The sequence below is a fragment of the Moschus berezovskii genome, chromosome 19, assembly GCF_049115385.1.
Source record: "Moschus berezovskii isolate FMDL1 chromosome 19, NW_MosBer_1.0, whole genome shotgun sequence".
Classification (NCBI taxonomy): domain Eukaryota; kingdom Metazoa; phylum Chordata; class Mammalia; order Artiodactyla; family Moschidae; genus Moschus; species Moschus berezovskii.
The window spans coordinates 21546321-21570895 of record NC_142478.1 but is presented as its reverse complement, the minus strand read 5'-3'; the positions used below and the strand labels follow the sequence as shown (position 1 = coordinate 21570895).

The window sequence follows — 24575 nt, the reverse complement described above, 5'->3', positions numbered from 1 at the left end:
GACAGCTTCTCAATAAGGTCTTCTCTGGCTGCACAACCTAAACCGACAACTCCCACTCCTAAACCAACACATAGGATTCCTTTACTTTCATTACTTTTTTCCAAATACTTATCAGTATCTAACAGACTATATTTGTTTATTATTTATATCTGTTTAGAGTTTTCTTCTTTATCTTGCCTACTACTACTATCTGTTGACCTGGGTGTGATCCCTGGGCTGGGAAGATCCCCTGGAGGAGGGCATGGCAACCCACTCCAGTATTTTTGTCTGGAGAATCCCCACAGACAGAGGAGCCTTGTGGGCTACAATCCATGGGGTCACAAAGAGAGGAACATGACTGAGCGACTAAGCACAGCACAGAGTATTTATTAATATATATACCCTAGAACATGAGCTGGGAAGGGCAGGAATTTTTGCTTTTTTTTTTTAATCTCAGCACTTAAACAGTGCCTGGTAAATTATACGTGCTCAGTTAATACTTGCTGAATATGGTAATGAATGGATGATCTCTAGCACGAAGTGTAAGTCCTCGATAAACATTAACATTGCTCAAAGAGAACTAAGCTAATATGGAAAATATCGGCACAATCCCCATGTAACATAGATGGGAGAAAGGACACACATGTTGCCATACACAGAGTTTTCCATAGATTATGTTTTCTTTGATAACACTGCAATGTTCATGTGATGTTATATGTGTGCATGTTAACATATACTATTCATACATATACATGTGAGTGAATAATAATAGAAGCACTAAAGATTTTCCAAATTTATTTAGAGTTCAAATTAAAACTCAAGAACCTAGATTTACATACATTAAAGAAAGGCAGAGTTATAGCAAAATTAATGTGAATGCAGGTTGTAAAGATAGATCAATCTCTGTCACATAAAATTTAAATTCACAGATGAAACTCTTTAAGCTCCTTACTGCCATGTCATACTCTGATCCCAGAGAGCAGAAAACTATTCAGACATGTAAAATCTCAAACCTCTCCATTCTGAAATCGATCAGTAGATAACAAAAACAAAAATCCTCAAGGCACAATACCATTTTCCAGAAAAGAAGCTTTTTTTTTTTTTTAAATCTAAGGTTTACTAAAACTACAAAAACACTTATCAGCCCCTCTATGGCATTTTTTGCTGAGGTGTCAATCAGCATGAGACTAGCCCTGGGCTGAGGCGGCTTCAGAACCTGCACAGGCTTCTTCCTGTAAATCCTCCCCGGCAGAGGATTCTGACTCAACTGGAGAATTTTCTTCCAGTTCAGCACATTCACCAGGGCTTTCGTTCCCTGTTGTAATACCTTCATCACTATCCACGGCAGCAGCTTCCTCCGGAGCTGCGCTCGTGACCTCTGAGGTCGTTTCAGGGCTGACCTCTGTGGTCTCCCCTGTCGCCGCGTCTATCATCTCTGGCCTGGGTTCCGCACCGACCACCACGGTCTCCGCAGGGGCAGCCTCGGCGTCATCTGGACAGGGGGGAGCCTCTTTTCCGACCACAGCTGGAGCATCGGGAATATCTTCAGTAACCACCGGAGAAGCTTCCGTTGAAGACACTTCAGGGGCTTCTAAACTGGCTTCCTCAGCACCCACAAGGTTCTCTTTTTCACCTTTAAAATTTAGTCCGTTAAAAAAAGTGTTAAAGAGCATGGGAATACAGTGGACACTCTACAGTCATCGTAAAAGCTGAGTCAGGGAATTCCCTGACAGCCCAAATGGTTAGGACTCTGTACTTCCACTACCAAGGGTTCCCTGGTCAGGGAAGTAAGGTACTGCATGTTCTGCCTTGCCGCCAAAAAAAAAAATTTTTAATAAATATATAAAAATTAAAAACTGAGACAAATCAATAAGTACTGATATGAAATGGTCTTCAAAGTAGTCTGTTAAGTGGAAAAGAGCAGTGTACACGTATGGTACTATTTGTGATAGGGCAAAAGGGAGGTAAGATTAAACCTAAATAGTTATATTTGTAAAGACTCTCCAGAAGGACACAAAGAAACTGGGGTTACTGGGTGCCTCTGGAGAGGAAAAATGGGGTATCTGCTATTTTGCAAACCCTTTGGAAACTCTTGAACTTTAAAAATAATAATGTACATGTATTATTTATTCAAATACAGGTCATGAAAATAAACAGGCCATGTGTCATGTGCAATAGCATGGGAAAATAACCAACTTACTCACTGATGACTTTGAAGAGTTACTAATCCTCCCTCAACCTCAGTTTTGTCTCCTGTAAAATGGGTATATTAATAATATCTACCTAACAAAGTTATTGGGAGGGTTAACTAAAATAATATATATGAAAACGGTTAAAACCAAGGAAATGCTATGGAAATGTTGTATTTTAGTATTATTATAGTCAACCATCTTATGATTATATTCAATATGTTTATTAATGATATTCTCTTATTGTTCTCATGACAAAAAGGTTAAAACTGGTGCATGAGAAGCTATTTTCCTTGTCCCTTAATAGTGATCATAGTATTTGATAATAATGATGTTATAGCTGAAATAAAAGAAAGTATGATATAAAGCAAGCACTTTAAGGCAAAAAGTATACATTAGAGTGAAAATATGAAGTTTCTCTTCTTACTAATTGCCATTTTATCAATCATCTGAACTGAGGGACTCAGCAGAGATGACTGACTCTATCTACTAATGTCACCGCACACAGACGGTCTTAGCCAAAATTGAAACAAAATGAGTTTTGTGACTTAAAAAAACAATGAGAGAAATGAAAGGTCAAGCTCATAGGCATGAATGGAAGCCTGAGTAGGGGAAAAGTAATGTCATCACACAAAGAAGTCAAAGATGCTGGTCAGCAGTTTACATGTACAATGTTTTCATTTACCAAGCGCACTCATTCAAAACGTCTTTAGGCTTTGGTTGGACTTTTCCTTTTTGAACAGACTCCTACCCACAGCCATTCTGGACTAATTAAGAAACCAAAATCAAATAGTGTTCATCACTAGACTATGATGATGAAAATCAGTGCCTCAAGGAAAAAGAAAATAGTGAATTCACTTTACCTTGAGGTGGATGTAACTCCGCTTTGGTTTTTTCTTTCAAATCTCTTACATGATCGCTGCGTTTGGCCTTCCCTGATGTGACTCTCTTGTAAGTCTGAAAGTGAATGTGTGCTTAAACTTATTTCTTGAGCAAGAAGGTTCACCGTGCCAAGTTTAAAGGTATTTACAGTTCAAACAGGAAAAACGAATAAACACCATCTTTTCTTTTATTTCCCCTTTGGAAATCTTTGTCATTTAAGTAGAATGCTTTCTAAAAATAAAGAGGAATTTCCCTGGTTGTCCAGTGGTTAAGGCTCCACCCTTCCAATGCAGGGGCTATACGTTCTATCCCTGCTGGGGGAGCAAAGAATCCACATGACTCACAGCCAAATTAAATTTAAAAAAGAATAGAAAGAAATGCTCTGAGAGAGGTCAAAGATAACTGAAAACACACAAAGTAGATAAAGACAAAGAAGAAAATAATAAATTATGCTAGAGTAAAAATATTGATAGGCATTAAAAAATATCCCCCAGCATTCATCTCACAGAAGCAGAAATTAATGTGCACCCAAAGACCGGAACACACACATTCATGGTAGCTTTAACTGTAATAGTCAAAAAATTGGAAGCAGTCCAAAAGTCCTACACAGGCTGGTTGGTTACACAGGCTGTGGTGCGCCCATGACATGGGATACTGCTCTGCCATAAAAGGGATGAACTATAGGTAAAAGGAGTGAACTATAGGTACAGGAAACCATTTGGATGAATCTCCAGGTAAATCATGCTGAGTGAAAAAAGCCAGTCTCAAAAGGTTACATACCTTCAGACTCCATCTACTTAATGTTATTTGAGGGGTGGGTAACATTTTTGAAATGATAAGAAATATAGAAATAGAGGATAGATTAGTGGTTGCCAGGAAGTAGGAGGAAGGGAGAAGAGAGCAGGAGGGAGGGAAGCACAATTACAAAAGACAATGCTGGAGATCCTTGTGATGAAAGAATAGTTTTGCCTCTTGACTGTGGTGGTAAACACATGAATCCACACACGCGATAAAATTTCTTAGGACTAAATACATGCAGTTAAGCGTTCACACACACACATGCACGAGTGCACGTAAAGCTGGTGGAATCTGAATAAGGTCTACAGATCGTATCAATGTCAGTCTCCTGACTGTGATATTGTATTATAGTTAGGAGAGATGTTGGCACGGGGGAAGTGAGGTGAAAGGTATATAACTGTCTTGGTATTAGTTACTATAACTGCATATGAAACTCCACTCAATTCTCTCACAATAAGAAGTCTTCAAAAAATCTTCCAAAATGACAGATTTGTAGACCCCAGTGAAGATTTCTAGGGTTAGTCATTAAAAGCAGAAATATGACCTGCCATAGGTTACTTGCAAAACAGAATTGGGAATAAAGCTATCTTAACCTTAGATAACAATGTACAGGCATCTTTTCATTTCCAATTCAAGCAGTAATCTCTGGCCTCTATTCATATTAGACAATGATATTTTAAAAATTGTATATTTATATGTGGGGCTTCCCAGGTGGTTCAGTGGTAAAGAATCCACCTGCAGTGCAGGAGACATGGGTTCGATTCCTGGGTTGGGAAGATTCCCTGGAAAAGGAAATGGCAACCCACTTCAGTATTCTTGCCTGGAAAATCCCATGAATAGGGGGAGCCTGGAGGGTTGGAAAAGAGTCTGAGCAACTAAACAACAAAAACAAATTTATATGTAGCATTTTATAAATTTCTAATAATCATAAATCATTAATCTCATTAAAAGTTTTCCTATGCAAGCTACAAACCATTTCTTGGCATGTTAAAATTAGACTGTGAAAATGGAAAATGTAGAAGCTCATGGTGAAAATGATGCAAAAGTGGCCCTTAAGCACAACCCTCAGGGTTTGGTGAATTCTGACTTGAACCATCTGGCTTTGAAATACACAGAGCAAACAGGATCAGCAGGAAAGAGAGTCAACATTTTTGTATAAAAGCAAGGAATATTTTCCCAGTGGGGTGGGAGATCCTGACGGCTTACAGGACTAGTATGCTGAGTCAGTTTTCAGTACAGTAAAGCTGGCAGACTTTATTTTTGGGGGCTCCAAAATCACTGCAGATGCTGATTGCAGCCAGGAAATTAAAAGACGCTTACTCCTTGGAAGGAAAGTTATGACCAACCTAGATAGCATATTAAAAAGCAGAGACATTACTTTGCCAACCAAGGTCCGTCTAGTCAAGGCTATGGTTTTTCCCGTGGTCATGTATGGATGTGAGAGTTGGACTGTGAAGAAAGCTGATCGCCGAAGAATTGATGCTTTTGAACTGTGGTGCTGGAGAAGACTCTTGAGAGTCCCTTGGACTGCAAGGAGATCCAACCAGTCCATTTTAAAGGAGATCAGTCCTGGGTGTTCATTGGAAGGACTGATGCTAAAGCTGAAACTGCAATACTTTGGCCACCTCATGCGACGAGTTGACTCACTGGAAAAGACTCTGATGCTGGGAAGGATTGGGGGCGGGAGGAGAAGGGGACGACAGAGAATGAGATGGCTGGATGGCATCACCGACTCAATGGACATGAGGCATGAGTTTGAGTGAACTCCGGGAGTTGGTGATGGACAGGGAGGCCTGGCGTGCTGTGATTCATGGGGTCGCAGAGAGTCGGACACAACTGAGCGACTGAACTGAACTGAACTGAACTGAAAGCTGAACCTGTGCCCAAGTTCACAGCCCTGAAATGGCCATCCCAGCAGCAACATCCCAAGGACATTAGTCTTATTGTTCAAGGGGCTAAAACACAATTGAGCTGTTAAAGTAGAATCAAAGAGATATAAGAATAACTCACACTCATGTGTAACCTAGAGAATCTAGCTTTTTAAAATCTAACATAATCAAGCAAAGTAGAAGAAAGACTGATTAAAAGAGAGGGTCTCAGAGTTAGACTTTGGAAATAATTTCCAAATGACATTATACATTTATTAAATGTGAACATTTAAAATCTACCACAGCTTTTAAAACCCAGTCTGGCATTTCGTTTTTCAAGATACCCAGACCTTGGACCTCCCTGGTGGTCCAGTGGTTAAGATGCTGTGCTTCCAATGCAGGGAGTGCAGATTCAATCTCTGGTTGAGGAACTAAGACTCCAGATGCCGCTTGGGTGGCCAGAAGTAAATAAATAATTTTTAAAAAATATAACTGGACTCTCAAAAAATTGAAGTGACGTGGGCCTTTCTCAGATTTTAAGAGGCTCTCATAGTAGAAGATTTTACTTGGAAATGAAAAAGTGTTCTTGGCTACAGAACATCTGTAGATTCAATTTGGATTAAATCTAATATAGAATTTATTATTCTATTAGAATAATATAGAATAATATGATTCTAATATTATAGAATAATATTATAAGAATATAAGTTTTTGGAGTGCCTCACATTCTGTATTTCTTCCCAAAAGTAGCCTAAGATTCTTGGGAATTAAGACTTCCATGCCCCACCGGTGACTCTCAGAGACACCAGCATGCTGGGAGGAGACTGGTCCCTCACCCACTCTGGCCCTCCCTGTGGGATGAGAAACTTCTGTGGGGCACAGAACCAGCCTCAGGAATGGGGACGGGCTGCTCTCAGCCTAGCCCTCAGAACCTCTGGGGCCGACAGAAGCTCTTGGTTTCTTCAATAGGACAGTTTTATCGCGTTGATTTTGTTTGATTGTTCAGAGACATTCCTGGGTACAGGCTGGTCAGTTACAATTAAAGTTGCCTTTTTTTCAGTAAAAAAAAAAAAAAAAAGACTTCCAGCATTAAAAATTAAAACTATATAAGATTAGAGGTGGAAAGGGACTTAGAGATCATCACCTTGTCCAATTTCCACTCCCACTGTCAGAGAACAAGTTCAGAAAGAGCTCTCACGAGTAGCCAGTTTCTAACCATCCAGTTTACTCCTGCTTTTGCAAAGAAAGATTTAGCGGACTAGAGAGGTTCATGTCTGGCACTAGCAAGCATAATTAGGAATGTGGTGATGTCCAGATGAAATTCAGTCTTTCAGCTTCCCACATAATCACATGACCTAGTTTAATCTGTTTTATCCAGTGGCCTATATCTGACTAGAATAGCTGTGGGCAGTGAATTCAATATTAAGTAGTGGTAAAAGCAAAGGAATCTAGGTAAGCATGAAAGCCGATTAGAGGACAATAATAAAAATGACATCTTTGAACTTTACTAGATTCTTGAGGCTTTCAAATTCCTGAAGATTAGAATATGCGTTTTGGTTTCATTGTCTTCATAGTCCTACAAACTGCTCGTAATTAAGACTAAAATCCCTTCATGTATATTTCTTTTTTTTTTCCTTTATGTATATTTCTGTAGTGTCAAACCAAAATGTAGTGATTGTGTAGTCTTATGGTTTCTGAAGAATAATACTTATTCCGCTTTTATTCATAATAAAGATTTGATTTCAATTTAGAAAGTTTATGACAAAATGAGGAATGATTCAATTTAATAGAATTATATTATTATTTTGGCCACACTGCACAGTTTTCGGGATCTTAGTTCCCTGACCAAGGATTGAACTGTGCCCACAACTCTGAAAGTCCTGAGTCCTAACCACTGGACTGCCAGGGAATTCCCTGTTTCAAGGTTTTTTTTAGCTTCAAATCATACTGTTAAAAGCACTGTTTTATAGTGATTACGGGCAGGGAGTGAATAAGAGAAACCAGACAGGAAAACATTCTTTTGATGTTATATATGTGGGTACTTTGAATTTTTCTTAAAAATATGGATAAATATTACTTTTTAACAAAAAAATATAAAGCTAATGAAAACGATGGAGACAATAAAAAGATTGTGGGGAAAGAAGGAAGAATGACTACTTGGAGCACAGGATTTTTAGGGCAGTGAGACTATGCTGCTGAAATGGTGAATGCGCACGCGCACGTGTGCACGCTAAGTCGCTCAGTCGTGTCCGACTCTTTGTGACCCCATGGACTGTAGCCCGCCAGGCTCCTCTGTCCATGGGGATTCTCCAGGCAAGAATACTGGAGTGGGTTACCATGCTCTGCTCCAGGGCATCTTCCTGACCCAGGGATTGGGTCTGCCTCTCCTGAGACTTCTGCATTGCAAGCAGATTCTTTACTGCTGAGCCACCAGGAAAGGCCTTATGGTGAATACATGTCATTATATCTTTGTCAAAATCCATATAATGTACAACACTAAGAGTGCACTCTCATGTAAATTGCAGACTTTAGTTAATAACAATGTATCAGTATTGACTCATCAGTTGTAAGAAACTGTAGCTCACTAAAGGGAGGTTGTTGATAAGGAAAAGGGGGTAAGGGGGACTATAGGAATTCTCTGCACTTCCTGCTTATTTTTCTGTAAACCTAAAACTCATCTTTAAAATAAAGTCTATTAATTTTTTTAAAAGTTTCTCTCTCAAAACAGTTCTTGGTGAATGTTATTAATAGCACTTACCTTAAAGAATTGCTGTAATTATTAAATGAGTCATGAGTCTGAAATATGGTCTCAAATGTCAGCCATGAGTACTACTGCTGCTGCTGCTAAGTCACTTCAGTCGTGTCCGACTCTGTGTGACCCCATAGATGGAAGTCCACCAGGCTCCCCTGTCCCTTGGATTCTCCAGGCAAGAACACTGGAGTGGTGTTGCCATTTCCTTCTCCCATGTGTGAAAGTGAAAAGTGAAAGTGAAGTTGCTCAGTCGTGTCTGACCCCTAGCGACCCCATGGACTGCAGCCCACCAGGCTCCTCCTGCCATGGGATTTTCCAGGCAAGAGTACTGGAGTGGCTTGCCATTGCCTTCTCTGCTGAGTACTAGTATTTATAATAACATTTTTTTTACTGGAAGTCATCCATATTTAGTGGTATTAAGCATTTTTATACTTAAATTCTTTTTTCATAATCTTGTGTATTCAATTACTCCTAGGTCCTGATCTTGACATTGCTTTGAGCTTTACCACAGGTTGTAAAATATATGAATTCCTGAACAGCAAGGTTATTTAATCACTTACATAGTATCCACCAGCACTGACTGTGACGCCTACAACCAGATAATAGATCATATTTGATCCAGATGGTCCAGGGAGTGTGTTAGACGATATCCAGCGAAGAGACGCTAAGAAAACAAGTTCAAACACAGTTAGCTCCACCATGGGCAAAACTATTTTAAGTGATTACATGAAAAAAAAGTTTTTCCCCTCAGTGAGCATAGACTATATTAACATCAGTTGATTTTAGCTTAAAGGAATACAGTATTACAAGGTAGGGCAATAATTCCACTTGACATTTTTCTCAACCTGATTTGATAATTACTTATGAAACCTGTCATCTTGATGCTCAGCATCATGCTTTTCTTAGGAGTAATGCGGGCGTGAGTAAGGAGAAATGACAAAAGCACTAAACGATTTTAACAGTCAAATGAAATACAGGTTAGCAAAAGAAATCCATTTATTATATATACTATACCACAGCATTCAATGGAAAAGGTTATTTTTAAAAATGAATTAAATAATTTGTGCTTAAAATTTGTGTGTTAAATAAAAATTTGTGTTGAAATACATGTTTCTACAAATCTATAAAATAAATGTAGACACAGCAAAAAACTTTAATTCTTCTAATACAAAAGATGGGCAGATATAAGCTTGTTAAAGACAAGTGTTGCCAATACATTCATATCTAAAATAGAAGGGCAATTTTGTACAAACTAATAGAAATAGGTAAGGTGCTATACTACTCTACTTAAATATATTAACTGTGTGTAGTGCTAGAATTTGTGTATACTGTATGCTGTGGAATTGAAATTTTTTATAATAAACTCAAAGTTAGAAGAAGCTTAAAGCCAAAATTCTCTATTTTAAAGATAAAAAAGTAGAGACATTTATTGCTCATTTGACAAACACAGTTGGACAGTTATTATGTGCTTGGTATTGTTAGAAGCATTAAGGGTATAACTGAAGGGACCTCTCTGGCAGTCCAGTGGTTAAGACTCTGCACTTGCAATGCATAAAGTGTGGGTTCAATCCCTGGTTGGGGAACTAGGATCCCACATGCCTTGAGGCACAGCCAAAAATAAATAAATTAATTAAATAATCTTAAAATATGACTGTAAGCACAACACACAAGGTCACTAGCCTTAAAAAAGAAGGAAAAGATGTAGAGACAAGTAATTGTAGGCAAATAACCGCAATGCAGTATGACAAATGATGTAACAGATGAAATATGAAAGCCGAAGCAACAACAGCATGAAAATGCAGTGAAAGAACTCAGCTAGCCGGCTCAATGTGGCTGTCACAGTTGAAGAGACATGACCTAGCTTTGAGGGAAAGGAGGAGTTTGTCAGATAAATAAGGGGAGGGAAAATGGCGCTGGAGGCAGAAGGCAGAGCATGTGCAAAAGCATGAGACCTGTGTGATGAGGAAAATGCAGTATTTTGATGTGACCTGACAGAGAGAATAAGGGTGTGGGGACCAGGAAGAAGCTCTGATTTGCAGAAAGCAAATCTTAAGACATCTTCGCAAACTACAAATCTCTGTAGTAGCAAAACTGGAAAGATTTTGTATATATGTTCTTAGTTTGGATATAAATGATCATTGCTTAGAAAAAAACCGTTTTTTTTTTTTTTTTTCACAAATGTGCCCAGAGGGGCTATGGTAAGAAGTTATGTCTTTGACTTCTAGTGGAGCTTTTGTTGGTTTAAAAATACATCTTTCATTAAATAGGGAGTATGTTGGTTTCATTGTCAGCAACCAGGCATAAATATCATAAAGGTTTTTTTAATAGGAAGAAATAGAGAAAATTACAAACGTTTAAGTAAATACAAATACAATTATGACAAAGATATTAAAATGATCAGTAAATGGAAAATGAATATTCAGTAAGGATTAGATAAATTTTAGCATATTTATAATGTGAAACATAAATATTTTAAGTTTTGCAGAAGACTATATGAGAAAATATTTACAATATATTAAGTGAAAAGTTACAGCAAAGTATTCTTTATAGGACTATTCCAGATTTGTGAAAGCAATGTACAAAAGAAAAATGCAAGGAGAAAAAAACGTGTGGAACACTGTGTATACTAAAATACAAATAAATAGTGGTATTCACTAAGTGATAGGATTTATCAGTGACTTCTATTTTGCCTTTCTGAGTTTTTCCAGTTATTTACTATAAACCTAATTTATTTACTCATTAAATTTACATTTTTTAAAGCAAAAACCACAGAACAAAATTTGATGAGGCACAGTAAAAATTTTATCATTCAATAAACTGAATCAATTACATTTTTCATCAAAGTTGAAAGAACCAATAAAAGGTTAATGCTCACGACCAAAGCCAAATTTTCAGTCAATAACAGTTCTGAAAATACCTAAATAAATCAAAAAGTAATTAGGTGAAAATGAGGAAAATTACTGGTCTTTTTTTGTAGTACTGCTACAACCAGTATCGCTAACCTATTGAGAATTTTAAAACTGCTTTTCTTTTGCAACAAGTAATTATTTGAAATATGTGTAGCTACCAAAAATAACAATAAAAAGATATATATGCTTGTCCGGGTGGCCGGTGGGGGCAGGGTGAGATAACGCGAAAGGCCACGGTCAGGGGGCTCATCTGTCTCCCCCACCCCCTATCACAGCAGCCCCGTTATCTTCAGAAATTTCAAATGAATGGTTTCCGCTTATTTCACCAGCGAAAAACCTCTATCTTACTCGGCATAAAGATCGAGGAAAACGAAGTCTCCTTATTTCTGTTAATGGAGGCAATTTCTTCCCTGGAGCATTTTAAGAGGAAAAATAACGCTAGTTAGGCAGACCTTGCTTCCCTCCCACTATCACTAATCACCACCACAGGCTTAATCAAAGTGCGCGGGGTGGGGGGCGTGGAAATGGGCCATGGAATTTTCCGCCGGAGTCTCTATTTCCCCTCTCCCCGACTCCAACGCACGAACTAGCTAAAGCCTTAGGAGAGAGGCAAAGTGAAGGGAGAACTAAGAATTTTCCGTGAGGTTGTCTAAGAGCCGGGGCCCCAGTCAGGGACAGAAAAGACGGGAGACGGATGGGGACTAGGAATGAGCCGGCAGGGGCAGAAGTTCTCCGGGAGCGCGGGCCTGGGCCCAGGGTCGCCGGCTGCCCGGGGAAGATGCTCTCAGTGCTCACACTTAAGCATCTGCGATGTCCCGGGCGCTATGCTAGGCGCTTTCGTACGGGTCAATTTTTATTTAATGAGCTTCCAACTCCCACTGCCACTTCACTTCTAGGAAATATGTCCCTTTCCCCATGTTTTAGAAAATCTACGGGTGACAGATCCAGGGGCGACGCAGTCGAACAGCTGGTGAGCTCCAGTTTTCTCTGCAGCCCCCAAAGAAGGTGCGACGAAGCCGCTTCCTCGGCGGGGATGCCACGGCCCGCGCGGGCCGAGTCCTGGCCAAGTCTGGAGTTTATTTCTCAAGAGCAGTTACCCAATTTCTACTGGACCGACACTGCCTCCCGCAACCCGCCTGACCCGCAGATCTGTGACCATCTGCCCACCAATACCTCTGCTTCCTCGTAAAGATGGAGAACGCCTTGGTCTCTATATCAGTACCAGTGGGAAGCTATGTCTACGTTAGCCAGGCAGTTTTCTAAGCGCTTCTAACAACATAATAATTCATTAAAACTCACAACAATTGTCCATTTCCCAGTTGAGGAAACCGAAGTTAAATCATTTTGCCCAAGATCAAGATTCGAATTCAGGAAATCAAGTCCGGATTCAGAAGCCCGCGCTGGAAAGGTTCCCTACTTCCAAGATCTCCAAGAATTTCGGGGAGATTTCCCGGCCATTCTCCCCCATCTCTCCCCCATCAACCTCAGGCTTCTGCTGCCCGGGGATGGATTTGACCCACCAAGGGCAGACTTGGTACTTGGGGCGCCCGCGCAATCTGTGCGCGAGGCACCTGTCCTCAGGCTTGGACGCCAGGAGAGGATCCCCGGTCGGCACCTGGGACTCACCGTCTTTCCGTAGCGGCGCGGGGCCTGGGGGCGCCCTCAGTGGGAGCGCCAGGGTCTTGGAGACCGCCCGGCGGAGGTACATCGTGCCAGCTGCGAGCAGAGAAGCAGCCTCTCTAGCCCTGAGCCGACTGCGGGGCTGCGAGCCCCGCCCCGGGGAGGGGCACCGACCCCTGCCCGCCACGCCCGGGCGGTCTCTGGGGATGTGTATAGGGCTTGGACTTCTGAGCTATCCTCCCTCAACCTAATCTCCAGACTCTGTTGCTTTTTCCTGGGCCTGAGAACTCAGCTGACGGCAGCCTCTCAGAATCGGGATAGGGAAACGTGAAGTCGCTGTCATCTGCCGCCCACTGCCTTATCTTCCACTCGGAGTGGACTGGAAATGTTTCGGACCTCGCATCTGGAATGAGACAGACATGACTGATCATGCCCCATGAAATCGGAACCCACTTTATATCACGTACTCCATTAGCTTTCCTAGGAGTGGAAAGGGCAGCTGCAAGCTCCCAGGAGACGAGTCAAAGCGAGAGACAGCCTCAGCATTCCACTGGTGCTCTGGGGGATGTTCAGGATCCTAAGAAAATTCCCAGGTAATGGCTGAATCTCTAGGCAATTCATTATTACAGTGACTTTAAAATATAATCTCCAAAAGAGCTGCATATTATTCTATGGGATGTGAAACTGCTGCTGCTACTGCTGCTGCTGCTAAGTCACTTCAGTCGTGTCCGACTCTGTGAGACTCCATGGACAGCAGCCCGCCAGGCTCCTCTGTCCACGGGATTCTCCGGGCAAGAATACTGGAGTGGGTTGCCATTTCCTTCTCCGGGATGTGAATCTAGTATTTCCAAATCAATTAAAAACACTAATTAGACTTTTCCTCCAAATTTCAATTACTTTCCTCATCGTGTCTTTAAGAATCTGTCATAGTTTGAATACAGAAATTAGTAATTTATGCTTTCTTAAATGATTTCTTAAAATATTTCTTAAATGATTAATCTTTGGGACTTCCCTGAAATGATCAACCTTTGAAAGGGACCATTTCCTGCTGTAATAACCCCTTATGCATGTTTGGCATTTGACAGTTTACAAAGCACTTTCACATAATTTTCTCCTTTAATTTTCATTTCACCCCTCTGAGGAAGGTGGCAATTATTCCATTTAGCAAACAACCCGGTGGTGACTTTTTTTTTAAGGACATGAACATGGTCCTTCTAGTTCCAAGTTCTCTTGGCATATTACAGGCAAAATATTTGCTCATTTGCTATGCAAATAATAAACATTCCTCAGAGGTTCTAGTTTTAACCCAATTCTAATAATATTTAATAAACTCTCATTTGATGAGTACAAGGCAATGATCAGAACTGGTTTATTTTTTGATGTTCAGAATAATGAGCTATTCCTAGCGACTAAATCTTAAGAGCAATTGGATAAGTTGTTAATGAGAGGTCTAATTTAGACTTCCAAGCCTGGAAGATGGGGCTAGACCCAGACCTTCCACCAAGAAGTTAGGTAGTCCTGAAATATAACAACATGCAGATTAGTACACTTGCTACCTTTGGCCAACATCAAGCACACATCCTAGAATGAACTGCCAGCAGACAGAACAGACTGACAAATAGAATCAAATAAGTGGGGAGAGCTCCTAACCATTTCCAATTTGGTGCTGCTTGATTAAAAAAAAATCTGTCTACCACTACAGCTCATTCTTTCTTTGGCCTACTTAGGTCTGAATTTTGAAAGTTGCCAGGGAGAGGAAATAGTCAAAGGCAGTAAACGCATTTAAATAAATTAATGTAGGGGGAAAAAAAGAATGCCAGGGAATTCCCTGGCAGTCCAGTGGTTAGGACTAGGCTCTTTCACAGTTGGGGGCCTGGGTTCAATCCAGGGTCAGGGAACTAAGATATTGCAAGAGGGGTGACACAGTCAAAAAAAGAAAGAGAAAAAGAACTAGTGTGTACATGACACTGGCATTTAGTGTACTGGCAGCTCCCCTAAAACAGGATTCTTTCAGAGCAAACATCTGTAAATGACAATGGCTCTCAGAACACCGTTCCAGACCTCTCCCTTCGGAATTCCAATGTAGACTCAGGGTCTCAGTATAGACTGAGCTTCTCTGGATTATCCCCAGGTTCCACAGCAGCCACCTGCTGTCAGTCACTAACACTGTCTATCAGGATCTATCAGAATACCTACAACATGCGTGTTCTAGATGCTGAGGATTGGTTATAATCTATTTCACAAATATTTACCAAGTATCTTATCGCTGGTGTTCCAGGGCGTTCTTCAAGGAACAAGAACCTGTACCACTCAGAGTTTCAGGTTACAGAGACACGGAAGCAACATTTTTTTCAGCAGTGGCTGCCAAGCCTCCCATTAATGGGGATCAATGATCACAAAGATATCTCTGACCAGATATCAATAATAAATGTAAAAGAAGAGTGCTGGTTAGAGCCAAACTGGTTTAAACAATGCAAACCAACTAATTCAAACAGTACAAAAATAACTCACATGTATGTGCTGTGTTTTGGTCAGTCACTCAGTTGTGTCTCTTTGCAACCCAATGGACTGTAGCTTGCCAGGCTCCTCTGTCCATGGGAATTCTCCAGGCAAGAATACTGGAGTGGATTGCTATGCTCTCCTCCAGTGTATCTTCCCAACCCAGGGATTGAAACCAGATGTCCTACATTGCAGGCAGATTCTTTTAACGTCTGAGCCACCAGGGAAGCCCAAGAATACTGGAGTGGGTCATCTATCCTGTCTTCAGGGGAACTTCCCCACCCAGGAATGGAACTAGGGTCTCTTGCATTGCAGGTGGAGCTACTAGGGAAGCCCAACTCACATATAGGGCTTTAAAATTTTTCCCAACATGTTGTCACATCTGTCTTTGTATTTCGTCCTCTATACAAGCCTAAGGAGTACGCGGAGCAATGTTGATTATCCTTGTATTACACACGAAAAAAATCAAGGTAGTATAACACTATTGTTATGAGTCTGAGTCTGGGAGTCACATACCTGTTCTAATTTACTGGTCTGAGTAAAACGTGGGTAATTCCTTTACACATAGGGTTTTTGGAAGCGCAAAAGCAGATTAGGTATAAGATGTGCTTAGCTAGTTGGGGGAGGCAGTGCTAGATACTGACTTCCAGTCCAAGCTGAAGTTCAAGTTTCCCTTACAATGTTCTGAAGCTGCACAGTGGGCATATGACGGGATCCATTATATTCCACCATCTCATCATATGGTAGAGTCCAGTGGGGAGTTTATTGTGTCCTCTATGTTGGATGTGGCCATCCTAGCTGAGAGGCAAGAACTGTGAGATAAACAGTGCCACTTCTCCAGATCCCTTTTCATCTTAGCTTTAAGCTTGTGCCTCTTGGATCAAAGGGAATTTGCTACCTACTCTACTGCTCTTGTAGGATATGTGGCTTTCCATTTTGATGCCAACCTCTTTTCACATCTTGATGAAATACTTCCCAAGAGAGGACATGCCTGTGGGTTGTCAAATTCATTCTATAGCAAGCTGTTTCTCCAGAACCCCAAGAGAATTTTAACAGTAGATCTTTGCTACAGATGACTCTGTAAGGCTCAGACAAGTAAGTTTCCCAGCTGTTAGTCACATTGCTTATAATGCTGCCCTTGAGCACATCCTTGACATTTTTTCTTGGTCTTGTCAGGAAAACAAGAATCTAGGGTTGGAGTTAACTTGGTTTGTCTAATGATTTCCACCTAATTGTGAATGTTGACAAAGATATTAATTTTGAAAACCTATTTTAAGAATCCTCTACTGACAATATTAATACTTATTCAAGGCTTAATTTCCATATAATTAATGGTAATTTTCAAAGATTGAGTGACTTCCTAGGCTCCATAGAAACCTAGAAACAGCTTTGTTTTTCTTAAGTCCCTAGGCTATAACTAGTACTTTCAACAGATCAATATGGATATAAGGTGAAACAATTTAGAATATAGGGGGACTTCTTTGGTGGTGGACTTCTGTGCTCCCAAAGCACGGGGTGGGGAGAAGGTTCAATTCCTGGTCAGGGAACTAGATCTCACCTGCTGCAACTAAAGATGCGGCATGCCACAACTTAAGACTCCTGTGCAGCCAAATAAAATATTTCTAAAAAAGTATCTAAGAAGACAAATTGGCAAGCAATTCAGAAGGTGCTGATATGCACCCTTTTAATGGCCTAAAATATTTCAATAAAATGGAGAACGGGTAATCAAGATGGTCATTTAATTATTCTTGGAGGTTCCTCAGCACTCCTCTCATCTGTTTACTTTCTCTTCTGTAGTAAAAGCATCATCACATTCCCTACCATTTCCACGTTATTTTCCTAAGGCTACCAAAACAAATTACTACAAACTTGGATGGTTTAAAACAACAAAGTTTATTGTCTCACAGTTCTGGAGGTTAGAAGTCTGAAATCAAGGCATGAAACCTGTAGGCAAGAATCATCTCTTGCCTCTTCCAGCTTCTGATGTTTACCAGTCATCCTTGCTTTGCAGACGTATCACTCCAATCTCTGCCTCCCTCATTTAAGGTTATCTTCTCTGCCTCTTTTCGCCTTAGAAATGCATCAGTCATATTGGATTAAGGATCCATTTTACAAAGGGCTTCCCTGATGGCTTAGTGGATAAAAGATCCTTCTGCAATGCAGGAGACACAAGAGATGTGGGTTCGATCCCTGGGTAGATAAGGTCCCCCAGAGAAGGAAATGGCAACCCACTCCAGTATTCTTGCCTGAAAAATTCCATGGACAGAGAAGCCTGGCGGATACAGCTAAGCACACGCGCTACTCCAGTACACTCATCTGCAAATCTCCTATGTCCAAATAAGGTAACATTCTGAGATACTGGGGGTCAGGACTTCACTTATATTTTGGGGGCCAAAATATAATCCACAACATCTTAAAACTAAGCTCATAAAGCTTGTTTTTTCCTACTGCAACTTAAGAAAATAATTTAAATGACTACCTCACAGATACTAAATCTGAAAAAAAAAGAAGTCTGATTCTGACCTAAAAATCTTGACAGCATTGGACACATGATTTTGCGTGCATCTTCTTTTTTATGGAAGTTCTTTTATGTTATTGCTAAAGGAACTGTCATTTGGCCAAGTTTCTCTTAGCTATTTAGTATCAAAATGATTCTTGTTCAGTTCAGCTTCTCTCTTAAACTGAGGTGTAAACCCAGGGGCTATGGACTGCGGCCTTCTCCTTAGAATGTGCATTGGGGAAGAGACGGTCTGTGTGCAAAGGCAATAAAGCGGATATACATAGAGCAGAGCCAAGACCAAAAGTCTCGATGACATTTGAGCTCCAGGCCTCAATTATTCCTGGGCACAGGTGCGTGCCTGTTAAGGGAGCCTTAGAATCATTCTGTAGCCTCTTAAACTTTTTTTAGTTTAAAATAATTTGAGTTAGGTTTCAACAGTTTAGAAAGCATCTTCTACCAGTGCCCCTATGTGGCACAACTCTGAGGAGGTATTACTCAGAATCCGCACCTCTACTGTCCAATACTGCAGCCACCAGCCCCGTGTGGCTATTTAATAGTCACATGGAAGTAAGGGCTACTGCATTGGTTAGCACAGACAGAACGTTTCCATTGCTACAGAAGATTCTTTTGGACAGCCCCAGTCTTCGTGATGGCTCTCCATGTGGTTACACTGGCACAATCAAGGTCAAAGTCCACGCAGGGTTTTCAAGGCCTGATGTACAGTAGATCCTGCTTATTAAAGCTGTATTTTATTTCCAACTGGGGCTATCAGCTTCCAGAATTTAAAGTGTCGTCGAGTTTTCTGTTTCCTTTAGGGATGTGAATTTTAAGTTTTTCTTTTAAAGTTCTTTGAATTGGGAGTTGGTAACTGACTTCTTGGTCCAATACCATGTGACAATAATAGTTTCCTACTGCTGCTGTTAACAAGATTAGTGGTTTAAAACAACAAAAATTTATCATCTTATATTTCTGTAGGTGAGAAATCCAACATGGGTCTCACTGGGCTAAAATTAAGGTGTTAGCAAGACTGAGTTCCTTTCTGGAGACTCCAAGGGAGTTCCTTGCCTTCTCCATTCCTTGGCTCTCTTCCCTTTTCAAAGCTAGCCACAGCTGACTGAATCCTTCTCCAATCACATTACTCTGACCACTCTGGTGCCTCCCTCTTCCACTTATAAGGACCCTTGTGATTACATCAGGCCCAGCCAGATAATGCAGGATGATCAATCTGTATGTCTGATTAGCAAATTTAATTCCATATGCCACCTTAATTCTCCTTTGCCATATAACCTAACATATACACAAACTCCAGGGAATAGGACATGGTCATCTTTAAGGATCCATTATTCTACTTTCCACTGATGCTGGGCAAATGACTTTTTACCTCTGGTTTTGGCACATGTAAAATTATGAAATTGGTCTATATGACCCTTAAGGTCCTTTCCACTTCTACCAGCTAAAACTCTGAACTGACAAATGCTAATAGTTACTACTGTATTTGGTCTCTCACTGAACTTGGATTAAATACTTATTCTGAAATAATTTAACTGTGAATTTATGTTTGGAACTGACTTCCAAAGACATTGAGCCATCAATCTCCCAGAATAAGTGCTGGTCAGAGCTCCAAACACACATAAAGCCAATGAAACTTTCTATTTAACATCAGAATGGAGTGAAATGGCATATAAAGAAGTTTTAACTGATTCATAAGAAAGGGTTCTGATGAGGGATAAATGAAGTGTTTGTGTCTATTAACTTCCACCAACCCTGCTCCCTCACTTTTTCAATTAGTCTGCTATTCACTGGATGAAATTCATGTTAGCAAAAAGAGGCCACAAACTCTGTGTGGCCATATAGGTGTAAAAACTGTTAAGTGAAAATCATCCAAACTCAAGGAAATGGAGTCAGAAGAAACTCTTTTTGAGAGGATTCACCTTCACTTTCTCCTCTAGAAGAAAACAGTATTTGGGTTCTTTTGTATTTTAGACAATAGAATAGGAGTAGCTCTACCACCCTGATCAGTAAAGAATAAATGTTTTGATTAGAAATTAAAAGTTGATATAAGGAGTAAATCCTCCAGCAGTGACTTTTTAAAAATCTATATCCTTAAAAAGTTTTCTTACCAATGTGTCCTTAATTATCACTGACCCTATTATCAGATGGCACTTTCCACATTAAAATACTTTTAATAATTTACCTGAGAATTGACATTCTATACATTGTCACAATATACATAATCTGAAGAATACAGAAGTATTTTTAATTTAATCATGTAAAACACAAATGCTGACTTGACATATATTCACACGGAATTCTTTCTCTCACGGTTACAACTCAACAGATTCGTGAATCCAGAGGAACTGCTAGAATCACTATATGGAACATACCTACAAAGAAAAAAAGAAAAGAAAGCTATAGCATTAACCAGCAGAAATAATATCAAAATTAGACCATTTTGAATAATTCATCTTATAGCAGCAGGGGAAGTTTAACAACCAAATCCACAAAAAATATCAACTCCTCATTTTTATCTAAGTTTTAGCAAAAAACATCTTTTTCCATCCCAACTACAGGAGTAGCAAAAGCATCTGGTTTCAATTTAAATACCTATTTCGTATTTATCTTGACTGGCTGACTGAAGCAGTGAAATGGGCAAGGTGGTAAGTACATTAGTGATTACTATTTTATTATCCAGCAGATCTAAGTTATCTAGTTTAATCAACCTAATCCATGAAAGCTGAGATTTAGAAGAGTGATTTTTCCTTTTACAAAAGGATCAATACAGGCTTTCTTTAAAAGGATTTTCAGAAATATGGCACCCATATACACACAGCTAGGTTTTATTATGAATTGTCCAACTAGGTATTAGCTGTAGTGACAATCATAACGAAATCATCATGCAGTTAAAAAAAACTTTTTAACAACTGAATGCCCTGTTTTCATCGAATTTTACACTCAAGTGTGGTATATGACAAAGATATATTAAGAAATTCATACACAAGCAATGATAACTTGGCCTAAGTGCTACAAAGGCACTGTGTACAGCACTATTAGATTTAAGAAAATATGATTTTGATTTCACTCTTAAGCACAACTTCCTTTGAATGCAGTCAAAGCATAATGGTTAAAAATGACTATGCTAAGAGATATCTGAACCAGGTACTAAAAATTCATAAATGTTTCAAAGACAGGAATATCGGTGCTGAAAAGTATAAACCTGATAAAATAACAAGCAAAACACATTTAAAGAGGTCAAATTATCTTGCATCATCTGTTCATCCTATAAAATTGTATACTTACTGTTTTAGTATTTCAAAAGTTTATTCCAACCCATTTCTTCTTTTATATTCTAAAACATCTTCATTATGTTGTTTGATGAGCTAGAAGTAGGTAACAGTTAAAATCAGAAATGTAATTTTCCTGGCAACTTAAAAGAAGGAAACCAACAGTTGATATTTATATTTCACAAGAGAAATGAGGACAGATTAAAAGAATTACAACTATTCTAGTTAGAAATAAAAGGTTAAGGGATAAAGAAGTCCCCAAACAATGAATGATATATACTTGTTCACCACAATCTGACATACTAATTTGAGAAGGAAACCCTCCAAAGTTTAAATCCAACTTCTGCAAATAAATTACTTCATTCAGTGGGTAATTAATGGACTGGAATGCCTTACCATAGAGGGGCCAAACCAACAAGACAAAGCAGAACTCGGTTATTAAATGAAGTTGGTGGATGTGTATTGTACTTCTAACCTTAGAAGTTTCATACTGTGAGTGAATGACCAACCTGCACTCCCCAATTAAATACGTGTTAATTAGATGTCATGGAGGGCAGCCACTTTCTTAGAACAACTGTCTGACAGATTACGCAACTGGAACAATGCCTTAATACAGGGTGACATTTGTTGCAATGATTCATTACCAATCAGAGTTCTCAGCAACATGTTTCTTTTTTAGGAAAACTTTAAGAACATACAAAATTACACTATAGCAAACATTATTTAAAAAGGATTGTTGTTGTTCAGTCACTAAGTCCTGTCTGACCCCATGGTCTACATAGCTCAGCCAGGCTCCTCTGTTCATGGCATTTCCTAGGCAAGAAAACTGGAATGGGTTGCCATTTCCTTCTCCATTAAAAAAGGATTAGTTACTATTAAGTTGTAAGTGACTTTCAGTATATTTTACTCCTTTCTATGTCAAAGAGCTGAACCACTTTAATGAAAAAAATCCCAAATACAGGTCTAGGAGTTGAAGGTGTGCAGCAGTGGAGAAAATTTCAAAACCATAAGCCACAAAACAAAAAATTTAAATGCTAACGGTGCATCGATACTTTAAGTCAACTTTAAAAAAAACTTATTTATAGAGAGACACTATTTCACAGTGGTCTACAGTGTAGCTCTGTAGTTAGGGAGAACTGGGTTCAGCAAATTAGTTTCTCCAAGTGTTTTCTTCATCCATAAAAGGTCAATAATAATAGTACTACCACACAGTGTTGTATTTAGAAAAGATTAAGTTTTCATAGGTAAAGCATTTGACAAACAGTAAACAAAAAGGTATAATTTCCAACAATGTATTTACACTGTTAAAATCTTATGTCTAACAAATTTAATGGGATTTGTATCAGTTGTTCAGTTGCCATGTCATGTCTGACTCTTTGTGAACCCATGGACTGCAGCATGCCAGGCTCCCCTGCCCTTCACTATCTTCTAAAGTTTGCTCAAATTCAAATCCATTAAGTCGGTGATGCCATAAAATCATCTCATCCTCTGTTGTCTCCTTCTTTTTCACTTTCGATCTGTCCCTATGGCATCTGAAAAGAAGTGCCTTCATAAAACCTCAACCTGTCTCCATCTTCACTAAGAAGTAAAGGATAAATAATATGTAGCAAAACTGCCATTCACAAAACCATGCAAAGGAACAATGACATAAGTTTCATCCTGGTGACACTTAAAATTTTTTTATTTTGTTTTGTTTGATTAACAATAATGTGTTACAGGTGTACAGCAAAGTGATTCAGTTATACAAGTATCTATTCTTTTTCAAATTCTTCTCCTATTTAGGTTATTATCGAATACTGAGCCGAGTTCTCCGTTCTATAGAGTAGGTTCTTGCTGGTTACCTATTTTAAATATAGTACTGTGCACCTGCCTCTGAAATCTTAACATTTTTTTGTCCTTAGGATTTCCCTCATGGAGAAATGTTTTTAGCGAGCTATATAAATATCCCATCGTATGGGAGATTTGCTCTGTAACATTCAATCTCACACTGGTATGTGTCCTCTCCACTGTGTTGCATTGGCACGATTGAAGGCAAGTACTTACATAGATCCACAAAAAAACGGAGGTGCCCAAGGTCAATCCAACTTTCAGCCAGTTAGGACTGCCATGTGGCGGTTCCCGAATGTAGAACTTTGACCGAGATGAAGCTGAAAGGGGACAGAAAGGATCTCCAAATCTGAAACTTACCGCCTTGTAGGAATAAACCTGCCATTTAAATGCGCACAATGGCATTTCATTCCCCCTTCTACTTCCTCATTTAGACAGCCAAGGAGAGGTTCAGAGAGGTCGAGGGGCTCTCCCTGGGCCTCCGGCTGGGCCAGACCGCGGCCTCTGTCGTCCAGGCCGCCTTCAAACCCTCCATACTGGCTTTTGCGAACCCTCAGCCGACTCGGGCGCGCGCACGGAAGGGTTCCCCTTTCCCCATCCGCAGGAGGAGGGGCTCTAAGTCCACGCGCCCAGACCCAGAGAGGCCGGCGGGGCCGGGAGGAGGCTGGGCGGCGGGTGACGAGGCGCCGGGAGCCGCGGGTGGACGCAGGCGTGGGCTCCGGGACGAGGGTCGGCGAAGGTCACTGCAGGACAGGCCCGGGCGCAGTCCCCTCCCGCCCTCGCAGGGCTGGGCTCACCCTGGGAGCGGCGGGCTGGAAGCTCGGGCCGGCCTGCTAGAGGAAGGACACTTACAGACACTCGGGAGCCTGGCCGGAGCCAGCAGCCTCCAGAACGGGTGCAGCGACGCGGGCGGCGCCATCTTGCCTGGCTTCCTGGGACCGGCCTCCTCCCGCCGCGCTGCTCCCGGGGCAGACGTCGGGCCGGGCGCCCCCTGGCGGGCGGAGGCGCGGAACTGCGTGGCTCGGCGGCCACGCTGCGTGGGCGCCTAACGCTGAGAACTGCAGTTAAGGCCAGGTACCCTTAGACCCTTACCCTCAGTTCTCAACCTGTAAAGTGGGGTTAGGAAGGGGATGATTGCAAGGCGGGAGGGGGTACGGGAGAAGGTAGTTTAGCCACTGCTCTGTCCTCTGAAAGTTTACTTCAGACCTCCACCCTAGGGATTTACCAAAACCTTCCTACGTGAACCAGATAACTGAAAATGAAGGTGTGTTGAATAGTATCAGTTTGATTGATTTTGGTGTTCCAGGAACTGTGCAATAAGCCATCATATGATTTATAGGCATCCATCATAGCATGGTCTCATTTCACCTTCACAACAGTCACATAACCTGCCGTAGCTATTCTCAACTTATAGATGAAGCTCAAAGAAGACAAGCTATTTATCCAAGGTGACTTATTATACCTTACATTT

General features: G+C 40.4%; 2 protein-coding genes across 2 annotated transcripts; both read right to left on the bottom strand.

Moving 5' to 3' along the window:
• Positions 1–772: 772 nt before the first annotated feature.
• MGARP (mitochondria localized glutamic acid rich protein) lies at positions 773–20092 on the bottom strand. Its single transcript, XM_055404831.2, has 4 exons — positions 13004–20092; positions 9029–9132; positions 3032–3125; positions 773–1612 (listed from the first exon to the last, which is right to left on the bottom strand). The coding sequence occupies exons 1-4, from the start codon at positions 13083–13085 to the stop codon at positions 1167–1169; spliced, it is 726 nt and encodes a 241-aa protein (XP_055260806.2). The 5' UTR covers positions 13086–20092; the 3' UTR covers positions 773–1166.
• A 140-nt stretch (positions 20093–20232) lies between these two features.
• On the bottom strand, positions 20233–24083 carry NDUFC1 (NADH:ubiquinone oxidoreductase subunit C1). The gene is made up of 4 exons (XM_055404835.1): positions 23957–24083; positions 23321–23424; positions 21294–21373; positions 20233–20380 (listed from the first exon to the last, which is right to left on the bottom strand). Exons 1-3 carry the CDS (start codon positions 24021–24023, stop codon positions 21314–21316), a joined length of 231 nt encoding a protein of 76 aa, XP_055260810.1. The 5' UTR covers positions 24024–24083; the 3' UTR covers positions 20233–20380; positions 21294–21313.
• Positions 24084–24575: the final 492 nt, after the last annotated feature.